This window comes from Fringilla coelebs (genome assembly GCF_963513975.1).
Source record: "Fringilla coelebs genome assembly, chromosome: 3".
NCBI lineage: Eukaryota > Metazoa > Chordata > Aves > Passeriformes > Fringillidae > Fringilla > Fringilla coelebs.
Genome location: NC_140030.1, coordinates 23,891,538 through 23,912,634, shown reverse-complemented (window position 1 = coordinate 23,912,634; position 21,097 = coordinate 23,891,538). Strand labels below are relative to the sequence as shown.

Below are 21,097 nucleotides of genomic sequence, written 5' to 3'. Positions count from 1 at the left end.
CATCTGTTATGAGTATTCACAGAATCACAGAATGCTTTAGGTTTGAAGGGACCTATAAGGTTACCTAGTTTCAACTACTCTGCTGTAGGCAGGGACACCTTCTGCTAGACCGGGTTACTCAGAGCTCCATGCAGCCTGGGGTTGAACACTTCCAGGGATGGGGTGTCCACAAATTCTCTGGGCAACCTGTGCCAGTGCCTCAGTACCCTCACTGTGAAGAATTTCTTCCTAACATCTAACTTAAACCTACCCTCCTTCAGTTTACAGCCATTCCCTCTTGTCCTGTCACTACATGCCTGTGCGCAAAGTCCCTCTCCAGGTGTCTTGTAAGCCCCCTTTAGGTACTGGAAATCTGCTCTGTGGTCACTAAAAACCTTCTCTAGACTGAAAAATCCCAACTCTCTCAACCTGTCTTCATAGAAGAGGTGCTTCAACCATGGGATCATCTTTGTGGCCTTTCTCTGGACCCATTCAAATCCTTTCTAATGCTGCAGGACGCAGAGCTGGACGCAGCACTGGTCCAGCTGGGGTCCCACCCGAGCAGAGCAGAGCAGAGGGGCAGAATCCCCTCCCTTGCCGGGCTGCTCACACTGCTTTGGATACAGCCCAGGATACCATAGGCTTTCTGGGCTGTGAGCACACACTGCCAGGGTGTGTTCAGCCTCTCATCCACCAGCATTTCTAAACCCTCCTCATCAGAGCTGCCATCAATCCCTTCACTGCCCAGCCTGTGCTTATGTTTGGGATTTTCCGGACCCAGGTTCAGGAGCTCGCATTTGGCCTTATTGAAATTTACGATGTTTGCAGGGGCCCACCTCTCAAATATAAGACAGATAGTTTTCTTTTCTGGCTAGGTGCATATAGTATCGATGTCATTGTACTTTCTCCACTGCTAATGGGCTTACTCATCTTCACAGCAGAATCTTACATCCAAGAGAGTCTCTGGAAAGCATATTTAAAAGTCTGCCTCTTCAGTGGCCCTTCTTATCCCTTGACAGACAGGGAACAGTGTCCTCATAAAATATCCATCCTATAATGTACAGCTTTGGTTCTCTGACATTTTTTCTGATATTTTTTCCACTTCTCTTGTGGTTAATGCCAATAGCATCATTTGTTTTGAGAAGATCTGGCTTCAGGTCTTTCTAGAAGGGCACACACAGGCAGCTGTGCCCTTCAGCTTTCAGGAGCACTGACTGGAGCTCAGCTCAAGGGGTGACTTTCCACCACCACCTGAGTGCTCAGGGGGTACCAGAGACAAAGAGGAAATTTTGGAAGCAATGGATGGGAAGACGTCTTCATGTTTCTGTTCCAAAAACCTAAACTGTCTGCTTTTAAATGGATAATTCCAGCTATTGAGATTTAAAAAAAAAAAGTATTTTAAATCAGGATTACGTAATTTTTTTTTTCCTGCATCATACACTATGTTTTGTTTCTGCAATAGGATGCCTGTATGTTCTGATCTTGCTTCCAAATATTTGTGTTTGTCCACTTTTAACACAGTAGCTTCCTGGTTTATCTTTTGAGCATGGAATTCCTCAGAAACTTTTGCACTCAAGACTCTTAACTGGGCTGATGAAACAGTACAGCGAAATAAATAAGTGGTATTTGACAAGAACATATAAGGATGCTAATTTTTTTAACTAAGCAGACATGGCCACCTGAGCTTCTCTTTTTTAAGGCAGCCTTTAGTGTTTTCTGTAGCCATATTTAAGGCTAGTTTGGTTTTTGGGTCCTGCTTCCCCTGCCCAGTGTTTTGGAAAGTTTGGGAAGTTCTCTGACAGGTTTGGTCCAGCAAGTGAGGAATTTTCAAGTTGGTGATGTAAATGTAGCAGTTCTCCAGACACTCCACCTTCCCAGTTCACCTAGAATGTTATTAATTGAAATGACAGTGAGAAAGATGCAGCACATCTTAAAAAAAGAGCTACAGTACTTGAGCACAAAGTACTTTCTTTTCTCCCCTCCAAAATCAGTGAGTGGGTTCTTAGTAAAGAAATTCAGTCCCTCAAAACTGAAATGAGCAGCTGACATGTGCTTCCCCAAAGTCTTGAGCATTCAAAATTTGTCAGGCCTTCAGCAAAAATGACTGGTTGTCACTTGGTTACATTATTGAGGCTTCTTCTACAAGAAAAAGATCTCATAAAAACTCAATAAACTATAATTAGATGCCAGTATGTTGCAAAGCTTAAGAACTACTAAAAATGCTTCCAGTTTCCTTAACCTGTGAACTTTAAAAAGAATCTAATTTTTGTCATGCTGAAAGATGCTCTGTGAACATGCCTTTGAAACCGGAGACACCCAGTTTTATAGCTTACAAAAGGGACTAATTGTGAACCATAGCTTCCTAACTAGTTTGATCCTTGAACTCCAAATCATTCTTCCTTCTGGTTGGAAATGGAATGCAAGATGACTGCTTCCCTAGAAAGCAATGCTGAGAATGAACTGTAAATGCCTAGCTCTTTTTCACTTCCACAGTAACGTTTTGAAAAGTGGAATTTGCTTCATATTAGTCAAAAATTTGATCTCTGATTTGCTTCACTTCGTCATGAGCTGTTCTCTAAAATAGACTGTCCTGTTGAAAGAGGAGTTCATAAAAAACCACTTGATATCGTTTGAGATAAAAAAGATAAATGGCTTTAACTGTGACCAATACATTTGCTAAATATTTTGTACAGTTTATGAGGCTACATAGACAATGTTTTCCATGAAAAATGTCACCAGCATATCTGATAGTAACTTTATTTCAGTTGCTCAGTGGAATGGAAAAAATACACAAATGAGAAAGGATTATGAGAAATTAAATCTGGGATAGCAAGTGTTTATTCAGATGTCATCTTTGTAGGGCACAATCTCGTCCTTACACTGGTCTGGTAAATCCTGATTCCCTGATGCTAGCAGGCAAGTCCAAAATCTGATTGAAAACATATAGGCTTGTCTCCAAAAGGATTGAATATTCAGTTTGGGAAATTATAGCCCAATGCCATAACCTAGTATTTAAAATTTAAATACTGATTAGCAGTATTTCCTACACTGTTAATAAATATGGAATCCTAATTTTGAGTATTGGTTGGCTCGTTGCATATAATGAAAAATATTTTATGCATTTCAGTGAATGGCTGAAGCATCACTGGCTTGTCTTCCTGGCTTCAGTGCTACTGAACTTCGGCAAAATGCCATTCATGACTCACACTATTTATTTATTTATTCTTTATTTTTAGACTAATGGGAACTTTATGAATTCCTTCCCTGATTTTTAAGAGAAATACCATAGCAGCTATGGTCTAGAAAAATGGTGATTCAGAATCTTAAATTATTGCCTTAATGAATAGCCTTAACTCTTAATGAGTATGGGTAATCACCAAATAATTGATTTTAATTTTGAAGATATTCTTGTTAAATTTTGTTTTTATAAAATTATTTACCTACCTACATAGAAATTGATGCCATTAAGCGGTTTGTCAAGTTGACTATTTAGTTTCCATTAACAGTGCTTTTTTGCAAAGAATATTTTTCATTTGAAATTTAATGCAGAAATGCACCATAGAAAGTATGTGCATCATATGTAGTACAAAGAACCCATGTCACCCTCCAAATAACAAAACACATGTGTAGGTAGGAAAGCACCAGTGTAGTATTACATATCAAAATAAGCTCAGTGTCTGGAATGGTGGGAGCTCAACTCTCCAAAAGCCTTTGGGAGTATTTCAGCTGTCAAAGTCTCTTCCCTTTTCCTATGTGCTCCTTTGCCTTTTCTACATCATCACTTGGATTGTAACATTCATAGTTAGTTTCAGAACAAACAGTAGAAAGTTCAATTATCCTGTAATAACTTTTAGAAATAGATACAGAATACTTCCATTCAGGAACACAGATTGAAAGTCATTCTTTATAAACATTTGTATAGAAAATGAAGACATTTCACACATTTTGTTTCATGTTCCATTAATGAAAATTTAGTTTTTATTTAAGTAGAGTTTTGCCAGGAGGGGGGGAATATTTTCCTTCTGCTAGCAAGTATAAATTATAAAAGTGTAACAGTTTCCTCTAAATGTAGTGCAATCAGACAGGAGAATAGGCTGGTAAGCTTTCATTTAGTGCACAAGTGTCCCTACCAGAACCATCTGCGTACCATTTACTTTAAAGTCTGTGTTTACTATTTTAAGAGTTAGCATTCAAACCTTTAGTATTTTATTACACAATTTTAGCTTGAACATTTTCCAGTAAATCACAGCTCACTTCCAGATAGTATTCATTTATGATGTTACTTTCACCTTTTGTTTGCTGACAGGAAAATGAGATAAGAGAAAAATCTTAGCTGGAGGTCTGGACAGGCAGACATGTTTGATGGGGCATAGAGACATCTCAAGCATTCCTATATACATTCCCAAAAGATTTTTTTCCCTCCCTTGAGAAACAACTCAGAGATCATTGGGACTTCCTGCTCTAGGGAAAAGAAAAAAAAAGAAAATTTTAAATGTCTCTTTTTCAGACATGATTGCATTTTATTTCTGCAGTGTACTATTTTTTTCCAAAAGTTACAGGCTCCTAAAATTGATAACTTAGTTCCAGAAAACATGAAGAAATAAATTATTTTATTAAAAGTTGCTTTAAAATAGCTTAAGGTCTGATTGATGGAGATTGATGCAATGCCCTTAAAAATGTGTTCCCTTAGGTCTGTCAAGATAAATGACTCTTGGAAAGGGTAGTGATTCTTCTATTTCCATCCTGACTTGAAGCAGTAGGGACTGGGACAGACTGAAAATAAGTATGAAAAGCTATTTTAAAGAGAACAAAACTGTCTGCAAAATTGAAATTTTGACAGTATTTTGCCTTCATAACACCAATGCATTCATGTGATGTGGAAATACAAATACAAGCACACATGGAGTGCCTGTCAATATGGTTACATACATGCACATTAAGGAGCGTGTTTAGCATGCTACACATGAACTGCTATAATGAAATTGAGGCAGTGTTTCCTTCTTTTTTAAAGAAGTACATTACATTTCACTGTTATTCATATCCAGTAGGATCCAAGGTGGCTTATACCAAGAAAACCCTCCTAATGTACAGATTTCAATTATACTACAAATAAACAATTCAGATATTTATTATTTTAACTGAAAAATAAGTCTGTTAAAATAGTCTGCGAAAAAAACTACATTTTTGTTTTTATATTAAAAAATGCATCTGTGAATGAGAGATTTAAGGATTCTGTGGCATATAAGGATAACCTTTTACAATCAGAAAACTGCACATTGGCACAGCGTTAAAAAAAACCCAGTCCAAATGATGGGCTAAATTCTACTTCAGATGACTCATGAAGAAATCAGATGTGGCCACAATCCAAAGAACACTGCCACTCTGAAAAAAGGGCAGGGCAACTAAGACCAAGCATTACTAGGTTAAAGATACCTCAAGATATCTGGAGTACAAGAAGCAGGAAGGTCACATCTATACTCTGACAAAATATTCCCAAAGGAACTAATGAGACTCAGCTTTTCTTATTTTGACCTGTTACAAAAACTAAGCAAAGCTGATTATGGATGCTTAAGTACATTTTCCATCTTGCTTGCTTTTGTGTATATAATGAACATTTTGGTGAATAAAGCACCAAGATGATGACCACAGGTATTGGAAGAGCTGATTAAACTCAAGTTGTTTAAATTAACAAAGGTAAGTTCTAAATAAGCACATGACATTTTTATTAGGGATGTGAGAACTATAACTCAGTTTTTGACAGCTTACTACATGTGTAACATGTCACTCCATTGTGGAAGGGAGCACCCAAAATTCCTAAATGCCTTTGGTCAAAGAAGAGTGGCAAAAACCAAAGGGGTCCAAAAGAAAAACGCTCACAAAGTTATATTGACAGATGACACACTTGGCATAGAAATATGTTTGCCTCTATAAAGAGAAATGAGATAGGAGAGGAAAGGGAATCACCAGTTCCGGGTCCAGCACTGATGCAGCCAATAGGGTGTCTGGTCCTGGTGGTACCACCCAGGCTTTGTAAGGGTACCATTTCATAGGTAAATTTCCCTCCCTTAGATTTCTCACTCTTCATGTACATAAGTGAGCAGGTGCAGTCCGTACTTCTGGACCTTTCTGGAAATGGGTTGAGGGTCTTTGAGGGTCTTTTGATGGTCTTGATCCCCTTCTACTGGATTGACCCTGAGCTGACAGTTCATTCCTAATTCTTGATCCCACTTCTGTCTATCTGGTCACCACAGACCAGAAGTAGGAAGTGCGTTCCAGAAAGGTGCTGCCCTACTTTCCAACAGCCCCTCTTTCTAGCCACATCCTGTTCTAACTTGCCCACCTGAATAGCCATCAGCATCTGAGGCATAACAACACATTAACTCCTTACTGCCCAGGCTTCTACAATATACCAAACTCTGTAGCTTCAACGGATATTTAAAAGGTGCCTAGCTGTAAACGTATTTTTTGTTGCCAGGTTTTCTATTGGACCTACTCCACTTTTTTAAATCCAAACCAAAAGTTAGAGGAAAATCATTACATATATGTCATTAGCCCTGCAGTTTTCTCTATAGCTACATCAGATGACTAAGCGTGCAATATGTGTTGCAACACAACCTGTTCACACAGGACAAGGCACTGTGTAGAAACTCATGATTAACATTACCTCTTGCTGAAAAGAAACGTTAGAGTTGACAGAATAAGACTATAAACATTAAGAAAATCACCAAACTATTTGGAAAGCCTGCTCCAATAACTGACAAATTCTATAAAATAGAACAAACATCCAGTACTATTTGTGCTATTAATATGGGGTAGTGTTTGGCAAAGGAGGGATGTATGTATTCATGGAGCATAAATGCTGCCAGGAACATGACTGTTAAATTGGTATAGATGAAACATTTGGGAGCAAAGAATAAATGCAAGACATCATTCATAACTTAAAATGGAAAAATGGGAAGTCAAATGTCTACAAAATGCACAAATAAGTTGCTGTTTCTTTGAAAAAATCTTTAGTATGGACACAAACTATACAATCAGGAAGGTTTTTCATTTGACTGAGTATTGATAACCCTTCATAATGGATTAATAGTATCTCTGCCAATGGTTAGAAAACATACTTCTTTTAGTGTGTACTCTACATGTTGTCTTCCCTTGCTTGCCAATTTAAAGCTTGCTTGAAAAAAAAGCCTTGGCTATAAAAGCAATGTGTTGGAATGTGCTCCAATATTATTGACCTGTCCTTGTTTTTATGGCAACTTAGTTAGAGGATTTTTGCCAAATTTTATGATTTTATATGATTTGAAGTAATAAAACATGATGCAGCCCCAAAGTGGTGACCTTAGAGAATTTTTTCTCTCTAAAAATGCATCACTATAACTTTGTAACAAACCTTAACTGTGAAGCATTTCAATTTTCCCAGCTGTTTTTGCAATTTAAGCATATTTTGAGACATGTTTTTTCCCATTTGTGCTTTCATTTTTATACTCTGTTCAAGAATACATGCCAGCCAAATTCTTACACAAAAGATAGAATGTTTAATAAAAAAATCCCAAGAAGACTCACTAAAATGCTATCAATTAAATAGTCCTTCTTTCAAATATTCCCTCTACCTTGTATTATCTTTAAGGTAATCATTGATCAAGTCGATCAAATCACTGATCGACTTACTCCCCCAAAAGCAAAATTTTGGAAAATGCATCACTAATAGTCAGCTACTAGGTTTTAACATTTATTTTGTTCAATAACAATAATGTAATCATGGTTAACACAATTCTTATAATATTTAAATATTATCTGAATCAAAAAGAGATTAAACCATAGCTAGTGCCGTGGCAAGGGAGAAATCTGGCAAATAATCCCTGTTTCTCCTTCCAGATTTGAGTAAAATATTGAAGAAGACCAACATGCTGTTCAAACTACCAAGCCTCCTGACTGATGGATTGGGACTGAGGCATTCATTCCCATGTCCTTCCCTCTTTTAAACCTCTTTTTTACCCAAGCTATTCTTCCCCCTTCAGAAACTCTTGAGTGTGCTACTGCTTACAAAGAAAGGAGGCTCCTTGGCAGGAGCTGATGAATAGTTTCTACAAAGAAATGTGCCACAAAGAACTTCAGTCCTGCAAAAATGGCTGCTAATCCTCAGTGTTGTCAGTGTAGCTCAGCTGTGGCTGTGGGAACTGGAGCCTGTGTTAAAAAAGTTCTTCCACCACACTGTCAGTGAGACCCAAGGGCTTTGCTTGCCAGGGGTGTGAGTGGGAACGTGTTCTGCTGTCACCAAGGTCAGTGGGAGATGGTGGGGCATTTTGGATGAAAGTCATTCTTTTACTCCTTTTTGAAGAAAGATGAAAGTAAGCACCTGCCACTAAGAAAAAGTTAGGACGTTGTAGCTGTAAAAAGTGCTACTTTCTACAGTTTTGCATTGTATGATGAAGAGAGAGGGGAAATAAGCAGATAGGGATCAGTGCATTATCTTGGTTCAGGTCAGAAAAAGAGATTTTATGATGTATACATGCAGAGAATGTACAAAAGTGGGAGAGGATTAGTGAATATGAAGGAAAAACCAGAAGGGTTTTATGTAGTCATGCTTTATAGGATTTTTTAGGGAAAAAATCACAAGAAGCTCCAAAGCCACTTAATAGGTCATTATAATTTTTATGCTTCATGTTGCTCCAAATTAGAATAAATGAGTCAGATAATAAAACTGGCCTTAAATCTTAAATCCCTTTTGGTATTCACATTTCATGCTTTCAAGTAAGCACAGATACCATATTCCCTAAATTATGCATTTAATATTTTTTAAGTTAAAAAACAGATGTGAAGACAAACTTAAAACTGGAGTCAAGAGAATACTACCATGATTTGGAAATCCCCACATAAATGAGAAATTATTTGAAAGAGATCAGATACTTGGAGATATGCTTATACTTACAGATATTCAAATAAGATAAATTATGAAAATACACATCTCTGTGTCCAAAGAAAACTGCTTTCCAAAGTTACAAGTACAGTGACAAGGGGTATAAAAATCTGGCAACCAGAACCACCGGATGCCTTAAATTGTAATCACGGGTTTTGCATACTGTATTCAGAGCAACCTTACATCTGTGTGTTTGAACTGGGCAATTGCCTAAGCCCACCATAAAATGTTTACCTTACCCTTAATCCCAGAATTAACTCCTTTTCTAGTAGTGTGTTTTGCAATAACTCAGTGATAACAATTTCAAAGAAGTCATGCAGTTCTGCAATCCTATATGCAGAGTTGACTTTGCTCAGATTCTCATTCTGCTCTCTCTTTGGTGGACTAAGAACCTTGAAGAATGAGGTTAAATATCCACAACTATTTCATGAAAGAATCAAAGCTCATGAACAATCTTTCTTTGTTGATCTATTTATTACTGTCTTCCTTTTTATTTTGGGCCTTTTTTTCTAAATTTAAATGATGCAATATTTTCAATGCACTGAGTCTGACAGGTGAAGCCATATCCTTGATCTTGATAAAGGTATTTCCATACTTAACTGTGATACTGAGGCAAATAAAATGCATTCTGGAGATCTCACTTCATAGTCTTTTAACAGAGCTGCATTTGAGCAAAGTTTTTTCAATGTTATCTATAATGATGTCCAGTCTTCCAGATTCAGTTGCTAAAGTTAATTTGGACTCATAAATAAGTTAATTCCCAGATGGGATTCCTTTTCAGAGGAATACATAGTAGTTGTTGTTCTTGGTCTTCATCTCACTTCAGTGAAAAATCACTTACTTTTATCTATATAAAAGTCTGCAGAATTTTGCAAATGTCCTTTGACTATGGTGCACCAAATACCAATTTGCATTGCTTTTTAAGATAAATTATCTCTATATTCTGACATCTCACAGTGTAATGATCAAGGACTAAAGATACCTTACTATTACTACTCAATTAAAAGGCACTGATGGTTGTCCAACATAAAAGAAGCCGACCTAAAAGACGTCACCAAAGAATTCAAAACATTCCAATATGTTTGGTCAAATTAGATTCATCTCTGGGTGGAGAAGCTTTTGAAAATGAGGAATAGCATGGAGCAAAAGGTAACACTTAAGAATCAACCTTATGAATAGTGAATAACTAATTATCATCGTATGATGGCAATCGAAGATACCCATGTTCAATTATTGTGCCAAAACCCAGTTGATTGTATGCTTAATTCTAGTATTCAAAAAGATCATTATGCAAAGAGCATGTAAAGACTGCCTAAAGACTGGTTTTAAATCTTTGTGGTACAAAGAGAAGTATGCTTATGGAGCAGAACAGTAGATGTGGGTCAAAGTTGATGCCAGGTCAGAAATCTCCCTGTTGTGCATTGCAGTTCACCAGCTGCATGGGGAGACTGGAGTGAACAAACAAATACTGCTCTGACAGTTTGGTCACACTGGGCATCCAGAAATAGTGGTCACTTCAAATGTAAGAATATACTACCAGTTTGAGAGGTTTTGATTTCTTAATATGCCCTGTTTTCTCCATTTGCCACTTTTAAAAAACAGCTTTGAAGTAAGAAAAATTAAACCAGTCCTTGCTTAAGTAACCTTTAAGGGAAAAACCTTAAATATTCAAAGCTGATAGATCTGCCCATCGATCTTGAGCTGATTGGAAGTGGAATGGTTATATCTGAACAGTGGTTTATAGAATATTAAATCACAAGATGCTTTTTCCCCACTGATATAGAAAATAGCCATAAAACAAAGTTCAAAGTGTCTCATTACTGCAAGCCACCATTCATATAAAGACTATTAAAATATTATTTTAAAAAAAAACAAGTTATCAACCTGTTTTACCATTTCACTTAGATTAGGAATTGGTGATGTGTTACCTGTTGTGCTTAATGACACTAGCTATTTTTTATTAGCTAGTATCCCCTTTGTAGGTAGAGCATGAAGCTCAAAATTTATTATGGTTCTCTTGATAGAACTGTGTTGGAGTGAAGTAGAAGTTTGATTCTAGAAATTTCCTCAGTCAATGGAAAAAAATGAAGTCTTGTGGCCTGGACTTTCATTAATTCAAAAATATGCAATGACACATCAAAGAAATGTGAGATATTTGCAATTACTGACAAGAAATAAAGAAGTGTAAAGAAAAACCCGACTGCTTTTTTATAATCCAGGCAGGTAGAAAGAAAGATTTATGCAAAAGGCTACTTTAATTTTCTCCTTGCTACTTATTTTTCCTCACTTTCCTTGAAAGCAGGGTACTCTGTTATAAAATATCTACTAAAAAAGCCATATTAGTTTAGACAGAAATTACTTCAGAGTAAAGTATTTTAAACAACTTTTGCCTTCCTTAATACTAAGCATTTAAAGTATTATAGGTTTTTCTACTCTTTTGTGTCTTTTTTTGAAATTCTCTCTGATAAAAATGCACACATAACAGTGTTAAATGACATCTGACCTCTTTGAATTCTAGTCATGTGATGAAAAATAGCTTTTAAAGTAGTTAAGTGTAAATACAGGAAGATGACTAAACTCCTAAACTTTTATCTTTTAAAAAATTCCCACCACTGCCAAAGCTGGTGAAGCTCCTCTGATGGTTACAATGGTGGGAGCACCAGGGCAGAAAGGCTTCCGAGTGCCCACAAGCACTTTCATCACTGTACCTACTACCTGCTTCCTGCAAATCTCTGTTCCTGCCTTTAGAAAATGAGTGGCCACACACTCCTTGTCACATTTGGTTTTCCTCTCACAGAGCTTAATGTTGGGAAACAACATAAATACATAACAGACAAGGACCAAATTTGTTTAGCGAGGCTGCCAGCAGGCTTACTGTACTACCCCCTTTCCAACATTTAAAGAATGCAACTATCTTCTCTCTTTCCTTTCCCATGTAGCTTGAGAATTACATCCAAGACAGTATGAAGAAAGAAATGGTAGAGATCCAGCAAACTGCAGTGCAGAACCAGACTGCAGTAATGATTGAAATAGGCACAAACTTGCTAAATCAAACAGCTGAACAGACCCGCAAATTAACAGATGTTGAAGCACAAGTAAGTAATGAATTTCAACCTCAAAATGCTTCTGCTTCCCAAATACTACAGCCATACATTTAACACTGTTGAGTGTTACATGCTTCTGTTCAACAATTAGAAGTCAATTGTTGTGACCCACAGTTCTACCCAACTTAAAGAAACATTAGTATTTGGTAATACATGGTTCCATCTCAAGCCCACTGTTGTCACTGGAGTGATTTTCATTACAGTAGCATTTTAAGTAAGTCTAGAAAGCCAACTGTTAAATTAATCTTTAAAGAGAATGTATTTTAAACAACTATACTATATCCAGGCATCAGTTGGGTTCTAATGTGCTTTATATTCACATTACTCTCATTACTAATCTTAGCTAAATGAGTCTCTTCAAACTGTCTTTGTTCCATTTACCAGCTAAATTGCTTTTTTACACGAAATCTTTCCTTTTTAATTTTTGTTAACTAATCAAAAGAACGATGTCTTTTTAATTAATCTTTTCACAGATAACTCTAATTGGGTAACAGTTCATTTCCAACACAATGCACTGCATTATGGTAAACAAAGGGATACATAAACAAATCAGAGATTAATAAAGAAAAAAGAAATTAGGCTGCTAGAAAAGTATATTCACACAGAAGTAAAGTTGTCTACTGCACTTTTGCTAACTTCAAACAAAAACAAATGGGTTTTAATTGAAAAGCATTAAGTACAATAAGACATTCTGTTAAAACAGAATCCAGATATTAGCAGAAGGACGAGTCCAATCCATGTAGACTGGTATGTATTTGTAGTTTTGCAGATATGGTAGGAAGATGCAGATCTTTAATTGCCAAAACAAATAATGGATATAACATGCAGGACATAATATTTTGTATAATATAAAAAGTATGCAAAGCCTAAAATCCGTGTTAGATGTTTTACTATCTATAGAGTTCATCCAATGAATTAAATTACATTTTTTAACCTAAATCAAGACTTGGTGAACTCTTTGATAAACTGATAATTTATAGCTTACAGGCATACTGAGCTCAACTTTCACTGTATTATTCAGGAGCTTAATATTTTTCACATGTGGAGAGAATGTATTTATTAATTCACAGTAATGTATTTATGGAAATTACTCAGATATTTTCTGCTTAGAGGAAGAAAATCATCACTGTAACTTTCCTTCTCTGCTTGAAATTACTGGTGACTGGGTTAAGGGCTCAATTAGCAACATAAGGAAATTAACCAAACAATTGCTCTCTCAAGGACACTTACTTTTGGCAATAATTTTCAATTACACTTAAGTGTGAAATCATGTCCTGAATGACTGTTTAACATGAAGGACATGAGTAATCAATTCTTCCTGTCAAGGAAAGCCAAATTCTGTTGAATTAAAAAAAGCTATTCTAAACCAATGAGAAAATATTTCTAGAAAACTTGCCTTAAAGTAATGCAATACAAACCATAGAGTATCATGCATGTTTCCTAGTATCTGCATTTCTTCATTTAAAGATGTAAATAAGTTGTAAACAATGCATAGAAGAAAGGTAATATTAAAATGCAAAGAATGAATTGACTAAAGGGTGATCACTTTAGTTGATTTGTTTGATATGTTTTATGAAATATTAGTCACGTATTTCACATGATAAACACTTCAAAATATAATTTGGGATTGAATAAAATAGCTAGGAGAGAACTATCAAGTGATTTTGTGACTGTGCCAAGATTTCAGCAAGAGACTTTCAACACCAGATGGGGAAAACAAGTCAACTCATTCTTTGAGCCACAATTGTCATAGTTCCAGTAATGAAATAAGAATTATCATAACAGAGGGGAAGGTATAACAACAAAGCTAAAGTACACAGTAACTCCCATCAGAAACATAGCATACTACTGAAATATTCCCAATGATATATTGTAATAACAAAATTAGTTCAACTCTGTGTATCCTTCTTCATTCTGATTCTATGAACATTTGTGCCTAAATTAAGTGTTGAATAATATTTTTTAATCATAGGTGTACATAGAGATTGGCATGATTTTACAACATAACAAAATTACAATTTAATTAAAAGACATATCTTTTGAAAGAAGTTTTTTTTTGTAAATTTTTTTTAGGTATTAAACCAGACAACCCGACTTGAACTTCAGCTTTTGGAACACTCTCTTTCAACAAACAAACTAGAAAGACAGATTTCAGATCAGACCAATGAGATAACTAAATTACAAGAAAAAAACAGGTAAGTTTGCACAGCCCAATAAAATGCTATTCCATGAAGTGCCCTTCTAACAGTTTCAGAAACAAATGTACTCAAGTAGAAAAATAAGGGTTTGTACACAAGCTCTCCAAACTGATTACAAAATGTTACCCATACTCATTGCAAAGGTCATATATTACTTAAAGCCTAGGAGATTCATGCAGGTTTATTCTTGTATTCTGTATATATATTGTTCTTCACTATCTAAAGTTTCCTTTATAGGAGAAACTTAAGGCTAAAACTGAAACAGTACTTCTGTTGTACCCAATTTATATTCTTCTTTAGAATTTTCCATATGAATTTGATGTAACCTGATTCAAACTAATTGAGTGTAACCACATCTCCAAAATTTTATTTCCAGGTAGTATATAGCTATCCTAATGATTAACCAGGTCATTGCTACAAATTTTTAACCTAATGTAGTGAGAAAAAAAAAGCACTAATCATTATCAATGTTCCTCAAGAGTCCATGTTTTGAAATTGACCAATATCCAACTATTACTCCTATCCTCTTCTGTACTTGGCTGTGGTCCAAAGGCTCATACCTTTTTTCAGCTAGCTTCGTTTCCACATCACCATGGTCTTATTTTACTTTTGGCAATAAATAGTTTACAGAGGAATCTAAAAGCAGCAATAACAGTAAGTTTTCTCCTTCAAAGCAATGTTTTTCAATGAGAACCATATGTGCAAAGTGCTTTTTCTTTGAAAGAATTAGCTTAAGAAACCCAGGAGACATGTTTTGACATTTTTGTTCACTACTCTACTACATTTATATATGTTCCCTAAAGGTTTTGGCTACCAACTTAAGAAAAACAAGCATCCTTATCAAATGGAAAGCAAAGGAAACACTGATTTTCAAAAGGTCATGTTTTTTGGTGTTGAACTCAGCAGACTTTAGACTGCCCTTGTAACATCCACATAAAACACAAAAGCATTGTTTCTCACCTAAGAAAATACAATCTGCATTGAACTAATCTGCTTGAAACATAATTTTTTAGAAGGTTCAGGATTTTTTTTTTCAGTAACAGCAATGGATTTTAGGTGAACTTCTCCAGCTATGCATCTTTAAACATCAGCTTTCTCAGAGTCTATATCAGAACAATTAGAAGTGGAATAATGTTGCTAGCCAGTTACCTAATAATAACAGCTCTAAAACTGGAGAAGGTTAACCCATCTTCAAGTAACGATTTGCATGTTATGTCTTAATGCCATAAGATTTTTGTTAAGTATGTATTTTATTATAGGATATTTGAAATGTTCATAGTTACATCTTTAAATAGGTTTCATATTTTAATAGGGTAAACCCATGACAACTTAGTCACTTTATCTTTTCTTTAATAATGTTGAATTATCAAACACCCAATTATTACACTTTTAAAGTCTGCAATACGCACTGTAGTAGATAATGTTGTTTATTAGTGCACTTAATAAATGAAAGCATATGTATCAAACTAAACTTTCATTTCATTTCATTTAGTTGTCTACTGCTTTCATAGCATTAGAGAATGAAGTTGAGTGTTTATGAAGAAAGAAACTTATACAACATGCTTGATTCTCTTGACATCAGCTCAAAATTGTTTCTGGAGAGCCTAATTGTAATCTTTTATTTAGCTTTTTAGAAAAAAGAGTTCTTGAGATGGAAGACAAGCACATGCTTCAGCTGAAGTCAATAAAAGATGAAAAAGATCAGCTTCAAGTCCTAGTAGCCAGACAGAATTCCATTATAGAAGAACTAGAAAAACAGTTAGTTACAGCTACAGTAAACAACTCAGTTCTGCAAAAACAGCAACATGATCTGATGGAGACGGTTCATAGTTTGCTTACTATGATATCGACACCAAACTGTAAGTCAAAGCAGACATGCTTATATAATTTTAGTGCTATTTCCTGATACCTGCTACCTATAGTCTTACAACCAGTTCTGACACACTTCTGCTTCTCAAAAAGTCTGTATTTTTTGCCTTAAATTTTGCATCCGACTTAATTAACCTATTTTTAAGGGGTGGGAGAAACAACCACATTTATGTGATTTATTTTCAACATTATGTTTATCTTCTCTTGTGTATTTATCTTCTTAACCAATGCTCCAGTGGCTCAACAAAATACAGAGAAGCCAAGTATTGTTCATCTAACATGGCATTCACATGTGTGACAGTATACACTGGCTTGACCATATATCTAGGAGAGACTGCATATTGTAGGTCTGCAACTTTTCTTCCTGGATCACAGAGATTGTTTCTGCCACCTCTCATTGCTTTATGCACACAGAGTTTATCAAAAGAAAGGATGAATTATAGAGGCTACCAAAGGCAAAGGAATAAGCACAGATAGTTTCTAGCCCCCAAAACCAGAAAGCACCAGGCCTGGGCAGCAGGTACTCTCACAAGTTCTTCATCAAGGTATCCTTGTTCATCTCAAAAATTCCTCAGCCCAGCAAACCTTATAGTCAATAATCTCACCCCTAAATGTCTGAACACTCTGCAACAGATCATAGTCACCAAGCATACTTTTCAGATTTATGCAGATTCACGTGCGCCATAAAAAACCCACACAAACCCTAAACTAAAAGTTATGGCTACACAGGATTTAAACATTCCCTGCCTTGAATTTCATGTCTGATATGGAACCTGGACAGATTAAGAAGCTGTTCTAAAAGACTGTAGAATCTGGCACAGTTGCCTGTAAAGTTCTCAGGGCTGAAACTACAGAAGCATACAGAACCCCTAAAGAAAGGATTTAAAATTAAATACTGGGAAAAAATGTTAAAAGTTGTCATCAGAATTTAAAAAACAGTATAGGTGATATATGATACATTACTGTAAGGTGGATCACAGAAAAGGAAAAGGGTGTTTGGAACTCCTCACTTTTAGTATTGTCCTATATGTTATTATCATAACATAGGTTGTAGGTTTTTCTAAACAAAGTAAATTCCAAGTTTTTTTGTCTTCATAACTGACGCTATTCCCTTAAATACCAAGGCTGTACATGTTCCTGCTGATGTTATCTGCTATGCTAGTGCACAAATAAGTAAACAAGTCAAAGTCATGTTGGCTACAGCACCATTAAACCCAGAGTGGAAAAAATAATGAGTGTTTGCCAAAAAGACAAAATTAGCAGGGAAAGCTTCTAAGACAGTATGCAAACAATAGAGTGTGGAAAAGCAATTAAAACACTGAATGTGTTATTTTTCTATTTAAGGCAAAGCACTTAAACAGGTAAATAATGAATAAGCAAGCCAAAAAGAACATAATAAGTAGCTGTAATATAAGCACATATTTATATGGCACCTAAACCTTTGTAGTAACTGACTGTGATTGTTAGATTAAATTAAAAGGGAAAATACACAGAACCAACCCCAGAAGGATCAAATATGAAATATCAGTCAGCAGGCGAAATGCCAGGAAATTCCAACCTCCATAGTTAATAAAGAACTGAACAAAAAGATGAACCTTAGATTGTTCTGTTGAATAAGAAGGCTTAGACATATGAAAATGTATTTTTTGCACAAATTAATTCCAGAAGGTATGTATCTTTAGTGAGTTGGGCTGACCTACCAAGCTACAGCTTGGTACATACAAAGCTGTTCCTGTGCAGCAGGGGCAAAAAAAAAAAAAAAAAAAAAAGCTTAAAATCTCTTAAGGGTAGTTCCATCAGTCTGTTGCATTATAAAAGGTTTCATAACTCATTTCACAATGTAAGAATACTGGCCAAAAGTCATTATTAACCTAATAATTTGCTACTTAGGTATGTATATAATAGTAGTTAATGCATGCATAAGTTGGAATGCACATAGGAGTCCAGCAAGGGCAATGAGTGGAAGCAGAAACTGCTCAACTGAATGATATGCAATATCCTGATTTTTCTCATTCAACATATTAGTAAGTGTTGGCATTTTTCAGCCTATCAAACAACCACAGTCCTATCAGAATAATGTCTTTAAATGATACAAAGTAACATCACACGTAATAAGTACCTTGATCTGTCATTTCTTTCAGGACCAGACATATTTTTTGGAACCGCTTTAAGCCATAAATTGATTCTTTGTAACTTTCATTCATTTCCTCTTAATGCCTTCAATTTCTATTGTATTTTTAATAGCTAAGAGCAAATTCATAGCCAAAGAGGAGCAAATCAACTTCAAAGACTGTGCTGAAGCTTTCAAATCTGGACTGACAACAAGTGGAATCTACACCTTAACAGTTTCAAACACTGCACAAGAGAAGAAGGTAGGATGGCTATAAAGAGCTCCCTAGCCATACTGCATGTTAAAAGTTGTTTGATCTGGCAAATATGCTGTTTTAAAGGCTAGTTAATAGTGAAGTTTACTACTTACCAAGTTTTTTAATAAGCTTTAAATCACTCCTAGATCCGAGTATCTCACAGGAAAAAAAAAGTCCTTCCGGTGAAATCTTGGCTCAGTTGAAATGAATAACATTTTGTTGTGTGCTTCATCATGAAAGAATTTCATACTATTCTCCACATAATTAATGTAATTAAATCAATAAGGTAGTGTAATTTCTTTATAAATATGTAACTCCAACAGAGTTGGTCTGCATGATCAGCAGACTCCTGTCTCCTTTAAATTCTTAGTTCCTTCATATGCCCAAGGGGGTCTTCAGGTGGCAAAAGGAGGTAAAGTCAGAGGCATGGATTTATATTCATGAAAGCAATCTAGAAGTACTGGACTCATATATGGGTTTCAGTTCTTTGTATCACAGAGTTTTAAGGACATTTATGTAATTAGATTAACAATTAGACACTGTCTAACAGAGAGGACTTTTCTGGGAAATACTGCCCTGGAAAACTCTACTACTGATTCATATAAAAGGTGAGTTTGCAGGGGTTTCACTAGGTCAGTTTAAATTCCTCTATGGATATATTTTCCCCTATGTGTTTAACTGAAATGAACTTCAATGCCAATTTAAGTATTAAAGCAGTATGCCATACCTCTGTAGAAAAGACCTTGAGCTAAAAATGGCACTCATTGGATGATACATTGGATGCCTGACAGAGATGCTCCATCTACTGATGTAAATAAAATGATAAAACTTCAGAGAGTAAAATTTAGTTGAAACAATTAACAGAACCTGAAAGGGAGAAAAGTCCTAGGTGGATTGTGAGGCTAAAGAACCAAACACCTGGAGCAAGTATTTGGATGAGTGGGGCTTCCATGATAAAGGCACAGCAGGCTGAGGAGACTAAGGAACACATGCATATAAAACAATGCTTAATATATTTTTAGATGAACATGAAATAATTTTATTATGTTTTTATTTTCTAATTTCTACTGCAGATATTTCCTTTACACAAAAATTAAAATATTTTACAGAGTTCCTAAGGCTCTACTTCATTGCATCAGAAAAATTAACAGAAAATGTAAAAAAGCAGTGGAAAAAGAGGTGCAATGTGGAAAAGGAATTGATAAAGCTCTGACAGAGAAAGCATTTTTTCCCCAAGCAAAGGTTTAGAAATGAAGTTTACTGGTGACTAGACTTTGAAGTGCCAGAACTTCATTTAGCCCATGCCAGACTGTGATCTTTACACTTAGGAAGCTCCCAGATAAAGGAAATAAGCATTTTGTTTGGCTAAGATCTATAAAATACAATAGATAAAACCTGTAATTTTTTGTAGATATAATCCAGAGAAATTATTTGCAATCTGCTTCTCTGTGAAAAAAAAAAAAAAAGAAGCTGGCTTTCCTTCAAAATAATCTAGTCTAAATACACCAATTTCACAAGAAAATGAGTTACATAAGATGCAATGAAATGTTTTATTGTACCTGAAGTTGAATAGCATTTAAATAGCATAGATATCTACAATCACATTTTTAAAAGCTAAAGGAGATGAAAGCTACTGCATCTCCAAAGTAATGGAATGCAGCAGTCTTTGTTAGACAACTCAGGAATTATATTCCTTGGATCTCTTACTATGACTTGTCTCAAGCTTTTTCTTTGGTTTTAATTTTACTGTCGAATATAACATACAGAGCATGCATATTTTCTAAAAGCAGACACAAGTGCATGACATATTACAGAAGAAAAATTTGTCATAAAATTTAACACTTTGTATTTTCAAAAGTAAAAATTTCCTAGACTATAAAATATAAAATGCTTTACATTTAAACATGGAGAATTTAAATGCTTAATGCAAATACCCATTTTGGTAATTTAATATGTTAAAAAAAAGTAGTTAAAATGCAATAATTTCACTTAGTATTAAATCAGTCATTTAATAATATTGAAGAATTAAAATCTTATTCTGTGTATTTCGGATAGAAAAAGACAGGTAAGGTTTTACTTACCGCATGACATTGAAAATAAGAGACTAAAAAGTTTTAACCTGATGCTGATTTTTTCATACAAATATAAATGCCTAAGAGGAGTTGTCAAGGGAAGTGAAGGTTAGGGACAATCAACATGTTACACCATTTTCAACTGTTTATGATGTGGATAGCTACTCAGACCAGGAAACAGAGTGACCTTTTTTATTTGCCAAAAGTGCTGGACGGCTGTTTATGTTTTTGTCTTTTCCTCTTGTAACACCTTCTGACCTAACAGGCTTATAAACAACTTCTGTGTAATCTGTAACTGATCTCACGTTGCTAATTTGTCTCCCATCAGAATCCAAAACTAAGGAATTGCATAGGACTACTGTGAGGAAAACAATTATTTAATTCCATTAATATTTTCAAACTTTCCTGTTCTGCAACAGGACAAAAGCTAATTCCTTTTAAAAACACTGAGTAAAACAGCAAAAGACTGCTGACACGAGCAAAAATGGTCGAGGCAAAATTATGAAAAGTCAATAGTTTTATGCTTAAGCAACCTCATGAACCAATTAGACTGCAGTTCTTATCTAGTCACATCTCTAGGAGACAGAGATAG

The 21,097-nt window shown here is 35.3% G+C and overlaps 2 protein-coding genes across 3 annotated transcripts in view; one reads left to right on the top strand and one right to left on the bottom strand.

The window, feature by feature from the left end:
* The window catches only part of MCPH1 (microcephalin 1), a 122,643-nt gene that overhangs the window by 45,936 nt on the left and 55,610 nt on the right, over positions 1-21,097 (bottom strand). The gene's annotated exons all lie outside the window — the stretch shown is intronic.
* The window catches only part of ANGPT2 (angiopoietin 2), a 42,400-nt gene that overhangs the window by 10,897 nt on the left and 10,406 nt on the right, over positions 1-21,097 (top strand). The window contains exons 2-5 of one of the 2 annotated variants that reach the window (XM_084203606.1): positions 11,836-11,991; positions 14,074-14,195; positions 15,825-16,057; positions 18,312-18,439. In XM_084203606.1, the coding sequence (XP_084059732.1) occupies positions 11,836-11,991; positions 14,074-14,195; positions 15,825-16,057; positions 18,312-18,439 (639 nt within the window). The remainder of the gene's footprint in view (positions 1-11,835; positions 11,992-14,073; positions 14,196-15,824; positions 16,058-18,311; positions 18,440-21,097) is intronic. The other variant, XM_084203607.1, reaches the window with a different exon arrangement.